The following is an 18,701-nucleotide window of genomic DNA, read 5'->3' on the forward strand; positions in this document are numbered from 1 at the left end:
GCTACTATTGATGATTTGTTAACACAACTCCTTTATCATTTTCTGCGGCAGCTTGACAAAGACTGATTTTTTTCTCAACCATGATATGAAAACATTTTAAAAATTGGCGTTTTCGGAAATGGCGTTAAATTGTCTGTATTTTATGCAGCTGCAATCAGTGCCCCACGAAAGTGTCTAGCAGGAAAAAAAAAATGTTTTAAGATTCTTAGACCTTTAAAAATCGGCCAATTTCCCCTGGTAACGAAAGAGTTTAAAGTAAAAACCAGCTGAAAGTCTCATATGCTCTTTTGGCATGCACATTTGTAGTGTACTATCAAAATTACATTACCATGTGATAAGCTTTTATGCCCCACATCAGCTTAAATCAGTGTCTTAAATTATATGGCCGTCTAAATCTGTGCGATCAATGATACCGCATCGCTTTTCTGGTAGTAAATTTTTTTGTGGGCATATCTTAACCAGGATGACTCGGTAAGGTTCCAGTGTAAACTGAAGAATGAGTAAGTGGCATAGAGAAAACCGGCTGTGACAACGTACAAGCGTGAGTAACTTTTATTTTACAAAAATGGCAATTGTGCGGCGACCATCAGATTGCATGCAGACACACATTAAGAGTTCATCCTAAATTACACAAAGTAATTGAAAACAGTCGAACCCGGATATATCAATGTTGGATTATGCAAAGTATGGTAGTGCAGGCTCTAGAAGAAATGCCCACGCTTCACGGGTATTTCTGCACAGATGTCATTAAGGCAAAAGGACAGTGCGCTAAAACCATGGTGGGAAAAGGAGATCGCGCCTAACTTTGAGCAGCACTCAGCCACCAATGCAACGTTTGAATGGAATAAAGCGTAAGGGGGGAAGTTCTAGCAAGGCCTCATTTCTTCAATGCCTGCCAGGTGACCAGCACTGCGACGGAGTTTTATCCGAAGTGAAAGGGCTATTGGCAGCTAGCCTGCATCTTTGCAAACTCATTGGTTTCAATTTCAGCCATGCATGCCTGTGTTGCTGGCTGTGTCGTTACATCCGACGTCTGCATTTTATGGTTCAGGTTGAGCGTGACGAAGCACTGTCTTGTCAGCATTCCACTGTTGTGAGACAGTGAGCTAAACAGTGTGTAGGCCACTGATGAGCGATACGATCGTCTCTAATAGCCAGCCTAGGACACCTACCCACTCCTTGCACTGCAGCGAATATGCAAGCATTAATGTCCAATTGCCAAATGAATATGCAGGTATTGCAAGTGCTGCTTTAGCATCCTGGATCTCTAATGACTGGTGCGTCACTGGGCGAGGCTGTGGCATGACTGCAGATGCTAAAGTGGCACATGCTGGAATCGTGCTGTCTCATAATTGTAACCATCCTGATCCTCTTAACACCTTTTACGTCTCTCTATTACTTGACTGAAAGCCTTGGCCAATCACGCTTGTCAGGCCTATATGAAGCTTAATGCTTCATCACTGTCATGGAGAGCCTTACAACATGCCAAATAATGCCAAACTTGCACATCAAGATATGGATACAGCCACTAAGTGAGCGCTAGCTATGAGGACCGGTTGACGAGGTTGATGTTCAAAATACAACATTAGGCCAAACGTCAGGCCAACACAGGCCAACGTTTGCATTTCCATGCAGAGTACAATTAGCAGAAATGTACTTCGTTACTCGCCTAAGTGTAATTAGTAGCATGCTCAAACTACTTGTGCAGGCCTTGATATGTCTCTAACACACATTTCTAAATCGAAGACGACAATGCATTCACCACGACCACCTTATGTCACCTTTTGCAGGATTTTCGACCTACCGGTCATCTAATGCTTTCGAAATAAAAACTGACACTTCCGTTTCAGTGAAAAAGAATTGTGTGGGAACTAAGAATTGAGATTAAATGATTTGGTGTTAAATGAAGCGAAAGCCAGCTATGAGCCTTTTATGCTCTTGGCACGCACGTTTGTGCTACCGAAAATTACACAAACACGTATGAGTGGCTATGTTTAAATCAGATGCTTAATCTGGCCACCTGAATCTACTTGCAGTCACTAATAGTGCACCGGTGCAGTGGAACCTGCACTAGCAGTGCAATACCAGTTGCGAGGCAGATTCACGTTGTAAAGCTGCTTTCCCTTCACCTTCTCCACCCTCCCTGCCCCTCTGCCCACCGTCCACTTTTGCCAGGGATTTGTACCCCTGACGATGACGCTAAGGTTCTTGCAAAAAGACGCTGCTACTGCTACCGCAGTAAAGGAAACACCCAAGATACAAAATACCTTATGGCGTCAGTGCCCCATAAACATTGACTAGACATTAGAATGCAGAATCAACCTGGGTGGGCGCACATGCGGGTAAAGAAAGGTGAGCCGCTAGCAGCAGCTGCTTGGTCTAGTAAAAACGCTCTGCCAAATATATGTTACGTGCTCAAATGCTGCATATTTTTACTCGCAATGGGGCATCGATGCCATGCGTACTGGCACCCCCAAAAGCAAGAGAAAGGGTGTGTAGCACACCAGGTAAAAGATTGTAATTGTGTAAACGGCCGCCTTGGCAGGCATTGAAGAATAGAGAAGGCACTGGCCTTTGCAGTGCCAGCAAAAGTTGCAAACTGTGATTACAGATGCACCAACGGGAATGAGCAAAATGTGGGAAATAGCCAGCTCAAGTGCGTCTGAGACGAGGACAAAATTACTCATTGTAGTTGATGCTGTGCGTGTGGCAAGCTGCCCCTCCTAAGGGCAAAAACTCTGTGTGAACGAAAAGGATTTAAAGGAGTACTCACACAAAATTTTCATGTTACATTTTTTTGTTGCTGCTATGGGTGCTTATTAGCCCACTAATTATAGAATGGCACTCATTTACGGCGTCGTTTACTCGGGTCAGTTTCGGTTTCGACAAAACGAAAACGAACACCGAGCGGCCACCATGACAGGAGGTAGCACCTGACATCACCATTCTTGTCGCACCGCTGCTGGTCTGGATGCGCGCACAAACAAGCGCCTGCGCTAGCCCAAACTTGCCGAGGTCTTCACCGTCCCTACGCGCCCGGGCAGCACGACGTCAGTCCCAAAACCACGACAGGTACACACGGTGTTACAGCCCGCGCCAACCACAGCGAGCGCATCGGCTTCGTCACGGGAGCCCCGACATCGGCAGTTTGGGGCAAGTAGCAGATGATGTCATGTTGGCCCGCTCTGGGCTTTCTCGTGCGGACAGAGATTAAAATGGATTTAAAATATGTTACACACTGAACGGCTACTGTTGAAACTAGCTGGGAGATATCTCCTGATAAAAAGGAAGCGTTTTAAATATTTATCTCAGCTTTGAAATTTCATGTCACTACTCCTTTAATCAAAACTGGAAGTAAATGAAGCCTCTGAGAAGCCAAATCGCACTATGTATGACTGCCTGAAACTGCTCGGGAAACTAAGGCCACACTCCCGAAAACATGAAATTCGGGTGGTTGCTTTAGAGCGCTCTGGAGTGCTCTGAAAGCCAGTTGCACGTTCAGGTGGTCAAAATCGAGCATTCGAAGTATGTTTGGTTGGTCATATCAGAGCAGTGACCTCTGACTCGGAACGCTTCTGACTGCTCTAACTCCAAAGTGGGAGTGCCGCCGAGATCTGGAGGCAAGCAGTTACATGACAGCGGCTGCTTTTTCGGTCGCCTGCGGGCCGCTGAGTTGGACAATTTCTTTAACTTCTCTGCTAGCACAGCAAGGCCAGTCCAGCTGTTTGTCATCAAAGTGTTTAGTCAGGCGTGGCGTTTTACGCAAAAACGCGCCGCTCACATGGCAGACGCAATGACACAGCCGCAAATGCCACCCGCTCGGGGCCGGCGGCGCCGCCAACGTGGCATCAGCCCTGAAGTGGCACAGGTAGCTCTAGATACCGCTTGTTATGGCAAAACAAATCGTAATTCGGGTCCTTTATGAAAGTGGCCATCAAATATCTGCCGTGGTGGGAAGTCTAAACATGTCTAGGAAGCCCAGCTGGCTGCTCGTAATGCGATTACGCCTGTCCGCAAAAGGCACCATGGGCACGCTCCACCCTATAGGTGCAAGTAGCGTGCCCCTCCCACTGCCGCCACTGCTCCATGACTGCTCGGAAACCGGGTAAAGCATCAGTCGCGAAGCAACGCGTCTTGGTTAGATTTGGGCTTCCACATCCTTGGCTCTGAGCAAGCGAATCGGAGCAGCCACCCGAATACAGCATAAATGTCAAGGGGATCAAAGTTCATTACAGATGCAAAATGGTCCTCTAATGCGAGCAAGATTTTCAGGGTATTTTTAGGCTGTTTGCCACAAGCAACGATTTGAAACACCTGGGTGGGATATAAACGGGTTCGAATGTACACAATTCAAGTGCATGCACAAGCCCAAGTTCACAGGTACAGCTTCGATTTCCAAAAAGGATTGCGCAAGCCACAAATATATTAGAGCACAATAAACAGACAACGAAGCGAACACTTGTTCATGCATAACTGCACCGCCTTTGTCTACGGACAACAAATTGATTTGAGTGTATTTACAGGCAGGCCAATAGGCTCTTTGTACACGATTGTGAAAAAATTTTGCAGTCACAAAACTTGCAACGGCCCATACGAGCATACGAAAAATCACTACACTAGTCTTTTCAGCGCTCGCAATAAACGGCAACAAGGTGCAGACTGGCTGATTACGTTCAGTCACAATAGAAGATATAAAAACAAAATATCATAGCATAACAACAATGCAGTCATCTCGGAAGCTGACCTTCTCAGTTATGTTGCATTAACAAAGCCGCATTCCAACGAGTGGTTTTGGTGACAAAACGTGGCAGTAAAAACTATTCTAACAACTTCGCCTGAGCTGAGATCAAGCTACGCTTCAGATTTTGTGACCCTTTTGTGAGCTTCTACACTGTGCAATGCAGTCGTGCTCGCTTCATCACAGGGCTCCTCCTGCTTAGCAAACAGAGATCGCCCGTAGTACTTGAGGCTCGTCTTCTCAAGAGAGTCCACAATCGCTTTCCTGCAATCAAGAAAATGAAACTTATTGTCACACACTGTTACATTATTAAAAGCAAAGCTGTTTAGCAATCCGTTCATTCCAGTGTTTCACAAAACTCAGTATAACAGTACAAAGAAAAGAAATCACTGGCACCGACAAGATTCGAACCTGTGCCTGGTAGATCAATGGAGCTAGAGTCAGTCGCCCTACCCACTTGGCTCCGACCGCGAGTTAGTAGCCGAGAGTCAAACGGCTTATTCACTCGGCAGTGACTGTGGAGAGAGAAATCACACCACCTGCTTGACACAGAACACGTGATAGGGTACCCCTTGCACCTGCGGACGCCTAGTTTAAGCACGTTCCGATCGTTAGTTCTGCCTTTTCAATTTGCTTCTTCTTCGCCTTTACAGCAACAAAGATGGAGTAAAAGTCGTTGCGGCAGTGAAGAACAAGCAAATCGGCTGCAATCGTGAACTTAAATGATGGTCATGAAGGTTGCGTACAACTTCGCTACCTTCAAGTCTTACGCGTGAGTGAGCTTCCTGCATTTCTTTTCGTTCCAGTTGTCTAGGGGCATATCGGGGGTCATATTTCGATACATGAGCTATAGACAAGTTTCACAACTTCACGTACAAAAGAAAATGAACCTACACGTCCAAGCTGAAGCCCTCAAGCCGTTGCAGAACGGCTTTTACCCTGGCCACCTTCCACTTTTGTGAAGACAAATAAATAAAGAAAGAAGGAAAGAAAGTCCTCTGGGCCAGTTGGGGCCTGCTCAAAAGGGACAACCGTTCCATCTGCCCCCAATGATGACACTGGTGTCGCACCCACCTGAACACGTGCTGGCTGAAGAGGAAGGCCGCCACGTGTCCGCAGTCGACGTAGCGCACCTCACAGCCGGGCCAGATGTCGGTGAGGGGCTTGAGGCCCTCGCGAAGCACGTAGGCATCCCGCGTCGCAGCCACGCACACGGCAAGGCCCGGGTCTACGGGCCTCGCGAAGTTCTCCAGGTGGGTGCACTCGTCCATGATTCCCCGCATGAAGTTGAGCACCTCGGCCGACCGCACGTCGGGGCCCGACTGCAGCGCCAGCGACAGCTCCTGGTAGCTGCTCACGTTGTTGTGCGACAGCTCGCGCGCAAACTGCTGGCCCGCCTTGAAGGCTGCGTTCTGAAACCGACAGGACGACAGGTTGGCAGGGTTGATGGAGACAAGCGCCAGGGAAAAACGGGAGTTTGGGCACCAAGCCGTGATATGGCAAGTGTTGTACAGCACAATGACTTCCGACAGTGTACACGCACTTGTCCCTCTTAGTGGTCATTTGCCTATTGTAATTTCACTACAGCCTGTCAGGGTAGGTTGAATTGCAGGAGATTCTTAAGCGCTGAGCACCCCCTTTTCTAAGCAACCATTGCAAGGTGGACTTCAGATGCGTGGAAGCGGCCCAAGTTGACGCTGTGGCCAAGTCATTTGTCAAGTTTCCTATTGCGATGCACAGTAATACCTCGTTAACTCGAAGTTCTAAAATACACTGAAAAATTTGAGATAAGCGGAGTTTCGAGTTAACTCTTTCGCTACTGCGCCTATTCAATATCGTTCACTTTGATCGATACTTTCGGAACGCCTTTTCATAGCGTTCCAGGCGATGCTCAAACAAGTAAAGCTGTTTAGAGTTAGTTCAGAAAACGGGCTTTCAAAATCAGTTTTGTTTTCATTTTTGCAACAAAAACGTGATTTTTGACACGCGTTTGAATCGCCTGGGTGTGGAAAAGAGGCGTGGTCATCACGCGTCACTGCTACCAACGAAGAATGCGTGCCACTCGTAATTACTCTGCACCAGCGTCTGTTTTTTGCTATCAGGGCGTGAATGGTGAACCAGCAAACGATTTTCAATCGTCAGGTTCGCACTCTGACAGTAATAATCCCAGAAATCAGCTGAAAATGTCAAGCAGTGCCTGTTTGCAAAGCTACTTTATGATTTTAGGCAGTTTTATTGCCCTTGCGCACATTGTTATAAGTTGTGTGGTAGTTCTACTTACCCCAGGACCATTCGCGAACAGTTTACAACGTTTCGGTTTCATTTCTGCACCGCGAAATTCATATTTAGTGCTACTACGCAGTTACCCAACTTCAAGGCTACCTGCCATGGCGCCTTGAGCGTCCGCGACTGATCCTCGAACAAAGCACGCCGCTCCTGATTTCCCCCTACCCTAACCCGATTTTTGCGATAAGAACTTCAGATGCAAGTCAAAAGATCACACCCAGTCGCCAGATATCTGTTCCACCGAGAACAGCGCTTCAAACCGGCCTTACATTGCCAGCTGTTCACCTCCCAGTTTCGTGTCCATGCGAGGGTATATCCGGGCGTCTAATGTTGCTGCTTAGTTGAACTGTCTATTCGGACGGAGTCTCCGATAAGTTTTTGTACTGTTTCATTTGAAAAATGTTAGGTGGCGCTGCACTGGAGGAGGCTCGTTGTGCTGATCGTTTTTATCGTGCAACTGCTACTCGGCCAAAGATCGCAGGGCACGATTCTAGCGCATCGTACCTCATTTTTGCAAGCAAGGCTACAACTGCGAATAAGAAGATGATAATAAAGGTCAACTTTATGTTTTGAGAGATAACTGACCGTGAACGCCAATAAGCATCAACCACGGCGTCCCGTTTTCAACTTCATGCATGCTTTTTTCCGCATCGCGCACTTGTCCCAAATATTGTGCTCGCTGTAAATGCAAAGTCAGTCTTTGATAAGATGTTTTTACGTTATTTGGGGCAAAATGGTGCCTCTGATAATGTCAAACCGCCAGATTTATTCCAGGGAACCACCCGAAATAGCACATTTTGAATTGGAGGTTGGGCTTCACCGCATGGCACGAGCACCGTGAGTACTAACATTTTTTTTTATATCTGACAAACTGTTCTGCGCAAGTCGACATTTTTTCTAGGGCGTGTTTTTGAAACGTTTGCCTACAAAATGTATATTCTAATTTTTTTCTAATACCAGTGGTTTGATATACACAACTCCTTTTTTATCATTTTTTTCGACAACTTGACAAAAAATTTTGATTTTGATATTTTTTTTTAAAAAACTGGTGTTATTGAAAGGCCGTTGAATAAGCTGCATTTTGTGTTCCTGTAATTCGTGCTTAACCAATTCTTTAGCAGAAAAGAATTGTTTTCTTGGACCCCTAAAAATCGGTCAATTTTCCGGCGGTCACAAAAGGGGGGGGCAAATACATGGGAGGTTCAGCGAAAAAAGTTTCGACTTTACCAATATTTCGAGACATGCGAGTTCCAGTTAACGAGAGATTTCTGTACTTCAATGGAACAGACGACGACCTGTAGGGGATATTGAGAGCGGCGGCCCGAGCTGCACAACGGACTCGCGTGGTAGTGAGGGTGACCGAGTACCAGACGTATACGTGGTGGGTTCACTTTCTGTGTCTATATTTCTTTTGAATGTTTCGCAAATAAAACATTATTCCTTGTGTCCGTCTCGTTGAGATACGGCCGCGAAAAGATGTGGCGGAGGGGTAATTTAGGCTTTTCGAATCTAAGCACGAAGTGTTATCACTTTGGGAACCGCGACCGTGGAAAAAAGAAGGTGCTTAGAATCGAGTAAATACGGTATTTAATTCTGGTTATTTATTTATTTATCTATTTATTACAAGTATCGACATCACCCATTGGGCATTGTTGTAGAGGGGTTACAGTAGAAAATAGAATACAAACAGCAAATTATAACTGAACTAAAATCATGCATAACATTATACATGAGAAATCTAAACACTTAGAGCGCAGCATTGTAACAAAAGTACAAAACACAGGACTATACAACAAAAGCAGTAATTATACATAACAAAAATCAACAACCAAAAAAAGTACAAAGCAAACGTTAAATATATATGGGTTATTTCATCTACTCAAAATGCTGTTTCAATGGCTGTTAGGAAATTAGAATCCGAGAATATTGGTATTTTTAGCGCATTCCAGTCGCTAATAGAGTTTGGAAAGAAAGAGTATTTAAAGACATTCAATCGACAGGTATATTCTCTAATTTCATATACGTGATGTTTCCGTTCGGACATATAACTAGGCGTCTTTAAATACCGCTCTTTATTTATTCCAGTCTTACCATGGTATATATTATAAAGAAATTTAAGTCTTTGAACTTTCCGTCATCCACAAAGGGGTTTCCATCTTAAGGCCTGAAAAATTTCAGAGGTCCTTATTCTAATTTCATAATTACCTGTTACAAACCTGGCAGCCCTTTTTTGCACCCTCTCCAACTTTTCTTTCAGTACATTAGTGAAAGGGTCCCAAGTAACACAACCATACTCTAGAATTGGGCGCACATTTGTAATATACAGAGTTTCCTTGCGTGTTTGCGGCGCGCCACTGAAATTTCTTTGGAAAAAATGAATTAAGCGCGAAGCCTTGGCTGCGATTAAATCTATGTGACTGGTTCAATCTAGAGTTGCCGCGAATGTTATCCCAAGATACTTAACTTGATCTACCTTTTGTACTGCACAGGAATTTAAGTAATAGGATCTGGATACTACCTTTTTTTGGTTAGTAAATTGAACATGAAAACATTTAGTTAAGTTTAACTCATTTGCCACTGAGCACACCAAGACACAATCTTATCGAGGTCAGACTGCAGTACTACGGTGTCATCAACACATTTGACGGGGCAATACAAAACACAATCATCTGCATAAAGCCTCACTGTAGATTTGAAATCCAGAGGAAAATCATTGATAAAAATAAAAAAAAGAAGCAGCCCCAAAACCGACCCCTGCGGCACCCCGGACAGTACATCAGCTGGTGACGAAGACACCCCATTTATCACAACAAATTGCTTACGGCCGCTTAGATAATCCTTAATCCAGTCTATGAGGGTTGTAGGAATACCAAGAAATGATAACTTATGCAGCAAAAAACTGTGGGGGACGACCTCAAAAGCTTTTTTAAAGTCCAAAAATACAGCGTCTAATTAGATGCCATGGTCAAATGATAAAGCGATGTCATGTACGAATTCGATTAGCTGTGTAACACAAGGAAGGTCTGCGCAAAAGCCATGTTGAGACGGAGTGAAAAAAATTATCTTGAGGGTGTTTTATAAGGCAAGAATAAATTGTGTGTTCCAGTGTCTTGCAACAAACGGGGGTGAGCGATACCGGTCGATAGTTAAATACTTTATCACGGTCACCGGATTTGTGCAAAGGCGTGACATTGGCTAGCTTCCAGTCTCGCGGCAATTTTCCACACCCTATCGATACATCATACAATGCGGCTAGAAATGGAGCTATGAGATCAGCCCAACGTTTTAGGATGTGGTTTGAAATACTGTCGGGGCCATGCGCAGACTGCGGATTCAGCTTATTCAAAAGGTTTCTTAAACCTGATTCAGTTATTATGATATCATTCAATGCTGGTAGCCACCTGAGTGTCGTAACCAGAGATATCGGGCTTGGCGGAGATAAAAATGGATTGAAAATATGCATTGAAGCATATTTCCTTAATGGTTATATTAACTCGTACTTGAAATTTGCCACCGCTGTTGCCTGTACACACGTGGGTGTGTGCCAGAGAAACAAGCAATTTAGATCGATTTTCCTGTTCTTATTTATTTCCCCCCATCCTTACTGGCAGAACACTCACAACATCTGGTATAACCCACAAGCAGTGCACCAAACGTCGCTGCAACATTGCCGCATTGACAGCTTACAGCGGACCGGGGCACCTCACAGCAAGTGTATGCAGATATATATGCGCCAGAGTACAGCAGTACATGCAAATGCAACGTAGGCCTCCTTTTGATGAGCATGCCATGCAAAAAAGGCCGCCCATGGCAGGAGACAAAAAATGACTGCGTATCTGCTGCTTTCGTTGCAAGTGCCGACGAAAGACGATAGTCGACTGGCGCCCCTGCCAAGTAAATGCCTCCCTTCTTTTCCCCGCTCGCCTCTCATGCTTTTCCTCTCCCGTCTCATTCCTCCCAAGATAACACACTAGAGGTTTGCCCAAGTCAATTTAAATTTACCACGCACCACTGCTCCAGGCCGGGTGCCTCGATGCCAGCGCTGCCGTGCGGCGGAGACGCGCGTGAATCGAGGCGCCGCACTTCAACGTTTATAGAACCATGCTGCCCTTCTCCACATGCGTTTCAAGCAGAACCTGGAACCTAACTAGTAGAACCTTTCGTAACTGTTGCCATTAGATTTCTTAAAATGCCGCCAGAAGCTATAGTGGCGCGGGCGACCGCAGGCGACGGAGTAAATGGTTTTTTCTGCAGTGGATGTAGTATTTCATTTGTTATCGCAAATGAAATCCATGAATTCTTTTATAAAGGAACACTGCAAATATCACTCATGTATTGATTTTCTGCCTTATATTTGCATAATGTCCTGTTCTTGTTCAACAATGTTGACACGTATGAACACTGACACCGGACTTAGACGTTTAGATTTGGCTGTGGGTACGACAGACTATTGCACAGCTTCAGTTTCGCTTTGGCTGGGTGGCTGAATCGAGTCACAGACAGACAGACTGACAGACAGACAGCCACCAAAATTTCTGTGTTTAAGTAGCCCAAGAAAGACTGTCGTCTTTAAAATGTCTGCCTTTTGAAAGTCCTGAAAAAAGGTGTTGTAGGGTACTGTTGCAGCGACAGCGGCTGTAGCGCCTCCTCACCTGCTCAGGACTGTGGATGAGCTGTTCAATCTCTTCCCGAAAAACGTGGTCCGAGAAGTACTGGCTCTGCAGGAGCTCCCACGGAATAGCACCACTCATGACCCCCTGCAACAAGGGTGGACAGGCAACTGAGTTAGCTGCATCCAAGACTGTGCACATGCCGCAAAAGGTACGCGATGGGGAATCTGCACACACGACAGTAAAGCAAACATGCATTTCCTGTGTAGCAGTGCACCCACTACACGCTTTACTCATTTTCCAGAACTAGCTTCAAGCTACATTAGGCACTAACTACACAAAATTGCAGGTTTTATGGAACTTCATATCAGTACCAACCAGAATGCACCTCCATTCACAGCGACAAAGAGTGCAAAGACAAAACAGGTTGAGAGAAATCCAAGAGGCTTGCCTGTGTAAATACGCACGATGCTGTTGTCCAGCTAAGGCAGGGAATGATGCCGAGGGGTTTGTACCAGTTGGCTCCGGCGAGTGACGCCATCTGTGGATCAGTGCGGTGTTTTTGGTCACTGAGATATGCAGCAGCTACCCTTTACCTAGCAGAAAACTAAGAAATCCTGTTTTATTACTTGTTGCAGCATGCGTGCTATAAAGAATCAAAAGCTACACAGCATTCTTGGGTAGCTAACCCCAAAGAGACCCCGACCAGAGTCCAAGCAAGCTGAATTTCCAGAATCCTCAAGCTGATGGACCAATGATGGACATCCAGCCACCAAAAAAAGCAAATATGAAGGGGCATGTTTACTGTTCGGTCACTTTGGGACTCATTTCCAGTGCGCGCTATAGCCCTGAATGACCTAGAGCAGCTGAACGAGTGCTGCTGCAGGGATACGCAGTGAGAGAGAACTCACGTGGCCACCCATGGAGATGCCAGTGATGCCCAGTGGTCCAAAGCCCTCCCGCTCGCACCAGTGCAGCAGGGCCATGGACTCGAGCACAAGGCAGCCGCCCATCACAAAGATGTCCGACACGCAGTGCAGGTTGGACCGCCTAGGAGCAGACACCAGGCCGTTACAGAGACACCGAGCCGGTACTACACTGGGAAACTCTTCCGCTTATTCAGAAAGTTCAACCATGCACTCGTGCTAAACGAACTGCTTGCATGTTATTACGATTCATCAAGTGGGCCCTGAAAGACAAATGATCCTCTGCTAGATGTGAGTAGACCACATTTTGGATGTGCTAAAAGCCTCCTGAGGCAAACCTACAGATGTAGCTACTCCAAATCAAAAAGTTTGTTCCCCTTATTTTGTTTTACGCTCATGGTTTAGCCTGTGTAATTGCATCAACCAGAGGCTAGCGTGGCCAGTAAAATCAGTTTCATTTAGTAGGAGATCAGAAGTACCTTTTACAAAATCCAACCATCTTGTTTTTAAGCAATTTCCACGCATCAAGATTCTGCTGCATTTGTCTAAATCTCTGCTTGGTGCACTGCACAATGTTTTGGAGTAAAAACACATTGAACTGCGTTATCTATGTTAACATTATGCAAGGATTTTTTATTACAATCGCACACGTGCACGCAGAGCACGTGTGCACGCAGAGAAAGCAGAGGATAGAAAAGCATACTCACACTTGGTCCTTCGGCTTTCTTAGACCATTTTTCAAATGTTAAGGCACCAAACAAGACGCAAGTTCCAGACTTAACACCGGCTAAGCACCATACAGGTGAACATCACCTCCAATACACACAAACAGCAACTTTACTGGCATGATGGGACCCCTGATCTTGTGAAGGTAGGAATTATTTTTTACAACACAACCTTTAGATAGCAAGAACTCTATTAGGACGCAGTTATTGTGGCCTATTATTACACAGATAGCACCTCTTACCCAGATGTTAATCTAAAGTGCTCCACCCAGTCAGCATGTTTTCAGTTTGCAATGTTATACTGCTGTCACACGGGCACTTTCAATCACGATTGAGTCGATCCGGATCGAGCTCAATCCGGATCGGGCACTGCTAGACGGCAGTTTCAATCGCGATCAAGCCCGATCCCACTCGAACTCAACCCTGGTTTCTCAAGCGCGATTGAGGTTTGCAAGCGCGATCGGACCAAAACGGTGATTCTCTTGTCCCCGCTGAGTAATGGCACAGAACGTGACAATTTCAACTAACGCCACAAATTGTATCAAATAACTTTATCCAAATATGCATGCAGTAACATTTAGTATATAGTTCTGTATAGCTATGACCGTGCAAAGTTACCACACGCCGGTCACGAAGTACATTTTTAGCGCCATCTGGCGTAGTAAGTAACCGGTGCAACTTCTCGATCGGGATAGAAACGTGCCGTGTAGCAGTGGCGGTGCGTCGAGCGCGCTCAAAAAGTCAATCGCACTTCTCTCAAACTGGATCGAAAGTGCCCATGTGACAGGGGTATAAAACAACCAAAAAAGTCGCGTCTCAAATCATGCAGTGTGCAAAATAAAGGATATAAAAAGGGTTCTCCAGGATTATCGAAGCCACACCATTTTCTTTTAACAGAGGCCTACACGTCAACGTTCTTCTCCTCCAGAAATACTGGAAAAAGAAGAAAAACAAGTCGATGGAGGTCAAAACTCGCTTTGTCGATCGCAAGTCAATCTCACTTTGAGGCAAGTATTGTGGCAGCACTATTGACTAAAGCCTTTTGTATCAACACCAAGCAACCTCCCGAGAAATCTGTTCTGGTCAAAATAGCAAGAGACTGTTCATGGGAAATGCATACACAACATAAGCAAGGTTTCATATACATCAGAATGAACAGACCAACTGGACGAAAAGGCCTGCATAATGTCTTCATAAATATTTTTAAAAGAAACGAAAGAAAAAGTCAGCAGCATTTCAGAACTGAATGATCATAGGACAAAGTGATCTCTTTACTATCAATAGTATTTTCGTTAAGCATTCTGATCCAATTTCTCACGAATGATAATAGATCTTGTACCTGCTGTGTTTACACATTCAGAGGTTCACACATTTGACGGCTAGGGAAGTTAACCAAATTTCATCAACAAGCTTTTTAGCGACCCACAATTCATGCCACTAAGTAAACACAGCACAAATGAAAAGTGTGCTACGAAAGCTAAAGTTAAGCTTATGATTAAGTGAACTGTGATTATTGCTAAATTTTCGGCCCAGATGCCCTACTTGATCAAAAAGACAAAGTAATCTTTTTGTTAATCTGTCCATAGTGTTTCGGCTAGGCCCTTTGATCCAGATTCCCACGAATGATAATGGATATTGCACCTTCTGTGTTTACACATGCACAGGTCTGCACATTTGATTGGTAGATAGTTTAGTCAAATTTTATAAACAATTCATGCCACCAACTAAACACAACACAAATGAAAAGTATGCTACGAAAGCTCAAGTTAAGCTAATAAGCAAGTGAAGCTGATGCTGTGACACACTGCAAAATTTCAGGCCCAGATGCCCCACTCACGTGATCCCCTGTTCCCGCAAGGTGGATGCATACGGGTCGAAGTGGGTCTGTCACCCATCGTTTTGGCAACAGGACTTGAAACCTGCAAACATGAAGGTGTTCTCAAACTTTGTGAAAACGCAAGAGCATTGTAAATGTGCAAAAGTGTGTTGATTCTGAGGTGCTCACCAAGCTTTGTGCGATTCCTTTGGCACGCATTCTGGCAGGTACTGAACTAGAGGACTAACAAGATGGCCTTCCAAGATGCGGTAGCTTGAGTGCTCCTCAATCTGCACACACACGCAATGGACAACTCAACTGCCTGACCAAGGCCCAAGGTCCCAGATAAGCATGCAACGAAGTTCACGATCCTAATCTAACTATAGAACAGGCAGATAAGCAAATGCACGCGCTGAGCAACAGGCAACCAGTTCACGACAAAGATCCCAGTGCCAATTTTTGCTATTTGGAAATTATAGACTTGGGTAACGCAGTAACCCTTTACAAGAAAAAAATAAAAATAAAAGAGTACAAACTAGTGACGACAATTTATTCCCCACACACAAACTAGTGACGACAATTTATCCCCCCCCCCCCCAGCCTTTTCCTCGTTGGGATCAAGAAATCACCAAATTCAAATGTTTCACTTCACCAGATGAGTCGACCTGCATTTCCTTGATTTGATTAAACTTCAGTCTCTCAACCTGCAGCACTGGTTCCCATTAGTCTTCAAAGGTTGCAGCTAGCCCAGTGGCAGCTGGGTACACTGACCTTGTCAATGGTGACAGGATAGTCATGGGGAACGAGCTGACTGCACGTTTCACGGGAGGTCATTTTCTTCTTGAAGTCAAATATCCTAGACAAAAAAAAAAAAAAAAAAACGATTACTTCGTTAATACGAAACTAAGAATAAATGTCCAAGAGTAACAGCTTGTAGAGCAAGAGTTGCACCACGGAATAGCACATACAGCAGTTAACGAATTACCTGCTCGCACAAGTGCATTCCTAAACTAAGTACCCTTCCAGAAGAGAGATCATTGTGTCTTGAATGCGTAGAGAAAACATACCCAAATTACCTACGCATTGTATTGATGGCCTATTGATCGAAGTGCTGTCATTTGCTCTTATAGTGAAAGCTTTCCGTGATCATAAAATCATGACAAACATGCATCAGAGGAACATATCGGTCGCAAGTTAAGCGCAACAAAGAAGGCAGGGGAGTGCCTACCTTTTGATATTGTCCGGCTTTCCCCATCCTTTGATGAAGTATTTTGAAAGGAGTGCCGTTCTGTATACGGCATCAAACCGGCTCACGCTAGCCATTTCTGAAACAGCAAGCAAAAGCAAGCGCGCAATATGCACCCGTCGTTGACAGCAGCATCCGAATCGCCATCTACAAGATGAAATAGTTTGGAAGCGACGTGTACGGATCTGCAAAACCAACGACTACAAGCCATGCGGCAGAGCGAATCATCACTACGTAGCGTTGGGTGAAGAGATCCGCAATGTTATTTCCGATAGCAAAAAATCTGATGCCCGTAACTCTAGGGCAGCAAAGGAACTTGCTATCGTTTCTAATGAGAAATTTCGCTACCGTAAACGCGATTAAATGAAGAAGAGCCCGGAAATTAATTTACGCCAACGACGAACTGTTGCACGTACGCGTGCTCGCCAGCACGTAGCGGCTGACCTTAGACGCGAGCCAACAAGGTAGCCCGCAAGCTCACGCGACCAAAGCAGCCTTGAATGCAGTGCTATAGTGATCTTGTAAATAACAAAAAGTACCCCAAGAAAACCCCGATACCGACGCTATTTATAAACACTACCGATGTAAACACCCACGTTCTGAACTTCGTCACTTCGTCACACGGTCAACACCCCGATTGAACTTACTTTCAATATTGAATACGGCTGAGGATCTCGATGCGCATCACATTCAGAGTTGCACTTCGAACTTTCTTTCGAGTTAAAATGCCAGGAATCCCGCACTAACAATACCAGCGAGGCACAACTCAACAACAGAGAGTCAACATCAGCTGAGGAGGCAAAACGTGAGGGGGAGGCACAGGGGGAGGTGAGTCGTCAGTGTCCAAGGGCTTAGAGCAAGTTTTAAAAATCCGCACTACCGCATAAAATAAATTCGTTCACTGCCTAAGATTGAAAAAAAAGTAGTATACCAATTTTTTTTTTAAGTTTGCCACATCTTTCAGGTGCAAGTATTTTTCTATGTACCGTTTTAAAATTCACTAGGTTGCAGACGATGGTTACGCAACTTCGCCTTCGACCATTTCCCACATTTCTTTTCTTTTTTTTTTATTTCGCGCAGCGTACGGTAACCGCACAACGTCCCTTCGTCAGTCGCATCAAGCACCGCTGTCGTTTTTAGGCAAAAAAAACTCCGGCCTGCGCAGTTACCAGCTTCCCAGATGCTTTGAAACGAGCATATTGAATGTATTGAAAAGGAGGGAATCCAATATAGGCACCTATGAATTCAAACAAGCGCCGAGACAGGGAGACAGGACGAGCGTCCGGAAGCCAGGACAACTCCAAGTCAGTTGATTTAGTTTACTTTATTGTCTTAATTCTATCCCGAAGAGCCATTTGCGACTTTTACCTGGGTGATGTGTCTTGAAACTGCTTTTCGTTCAGGCGTACATTTTAGAGCGCGTTTGTTTTACATCTTCGATCAGTTTCGACGGCGCACTTGTGTTTGAGGCGTTTGTGTCCCGAGGACTGCTCTTGCAGGCGTGCGCGGATCGAGCCGCCACTGTGCCTAGCAACTGTACTGGTAGTTCCGAGAACTAGCAGAAACTAAAATTAATGGCACTGGCGTAATAACCAAGAATTTAGGCCTTACAAAGCGCTAGCAAGCCGAGGGGGATGGTCTGATGGTCATGAGCGGTCGCTGGCTTATCAATTGTCGAACCACATGAAACTGCTTGTAGCCTGTGCGTATGTGTGTCTGCGTATGGTTTCGGTGCGAAGACGGTTTCCGTGCTGGCATTAACATGTCTTTCTGTGATGGTCTACGGATTAGAGGTGAAGGCAACAAATTCGGGCACATTGCGTGCTGCTTGCGGTTGCGGTTCCGCCGGGCATACGCAGTGCATGCTAATGCTTTTGTTCACCTAAAACTACGTCCGAAGGTCAAACGAAGTGGTCTTTTAATAATAATGCACGAAAAGGGAAAATCGAGTTTGTTTGGTTACGTAATCTTGCTGTGTCATGCGGGTTAATGTGGACACGCGGAGGTGTGGGCGCGAAAAAAAGAGAGTCAACATACAGTGCACTGATTTTTATAAGCGCCGTTTCAGACGTGCAATTTTACTGCAGTGGTAATGGGAGTTTCTGAAGCTTAATGCGAAAGTCGAAGTGCTAATAAGAGGTAAAACATGGGAATTACGTCACGGGCGCCAGATTCTGTAGTGGCATTTTCCTTGTGTATTTTTGGCATGATCAGCTGTGGACTCGCGTTTTTTTTTCTTTTTGCTCTGAAAAGGCCTTCGGAAATGCTGCTAGCGCCGCACTGCTGAGCGCCATAAGAGCGCGGTTGCGTTTAGCGAGTTAGCTATAAAAAGGGGCTGTGAAAGGAATGGCAAT

General features: G+C 45.2%; 2 protein-coding genes and 1 non-coding gene across 3 annotated transcripts in view; 1 reads left to right on the top strand and 2 right to left on the bottom strand.

Moving 5' to 3' along the window:
- Positions 1 to 534: 534 nt before the first annotated feature.
- LOC144174499 (protein ABHD18) lies at positions 535 to 17,187 on the bottom strand. The gene is made up of 12 exons (XM_077703226.1): positions 16,995 to 17,187; positions 16,330 to 16,426; positions 15,873 to 15,957; positions 15,291 to 15,391; positions 15,123 to 15,204; positions 14,132 to 14,218; positions 13,268 to 13,293; positions 12,546 to 12,684; positions 12,086 to 12,175; positions 11,677 to 11,781; positions 5,813 to 6,150; positions 535 to 5,002 (listed from the first exon to the last, which is right to left on the bottom strand). Exons 2-12 carry the CDS (start codon positions 16,422 to 16,424, stop codon positions 4,852 to 4,854), a joined length of 1,299 nt encoding a protein of 432 aa, XP_077559352.1. The 5' UTR covers positions 16,425 to 16,426; positions 16,995 to 17,187; the 3' UTR covers positions 535 to 4,851.
- LOC144176096 (small nucleolar RNA SNORA79) lies at positions 16,521 to 16,672 on the bottom strand. Its single transcript, XR_013323784.1, has one exon. It is a non-coding gene; the product is annotated as a small nucleolar RNA SNORA79 (small nucleolar RNA).
- A 214-nt stretch (positions 17,188 to 17,401) lies between the features above and the next one.
- Ube3a (ubiquitin protein ligase E3A) overlaps positions 17,402 to 18,701 on the top strand; it is a 39,242-nt gene continuing 37,942 nt past the window's right edge. The window contains exon 1 of the mRNA XM_077703225.1: positions 17,402 to 17,651. Coding sequence (XP_077559351.1) covers positions 17,587 to 17,651 — 65 coding nt within the window. The 5' untranslated portion in view covers positions 17,402 to 17,586. The remainder of the gene's footprint in view (positions 17,652 to 18,701) is intronic.

The sequence above is a fragment of the Haemaphysalis longicornis genome, unplaced genomic scaffold (genome assembly GCF_048455015.1).
Source record: "Haemaphysalis longicornis isolate Haplotype H1 unplaced genomic scaffold, Haemaphysalis longicornis Haplotype H1 scaffold_3, whole genome shotgun sequence".
In the NCBI taxonomy this organism is placed as follows: domain Eukaryota; kingdom Metazoa; phylum Arthropoda; class Arachnida; order Ixodida; family Ixodidae; genus Haemaphysalis; species Haemaphysalis longicornis.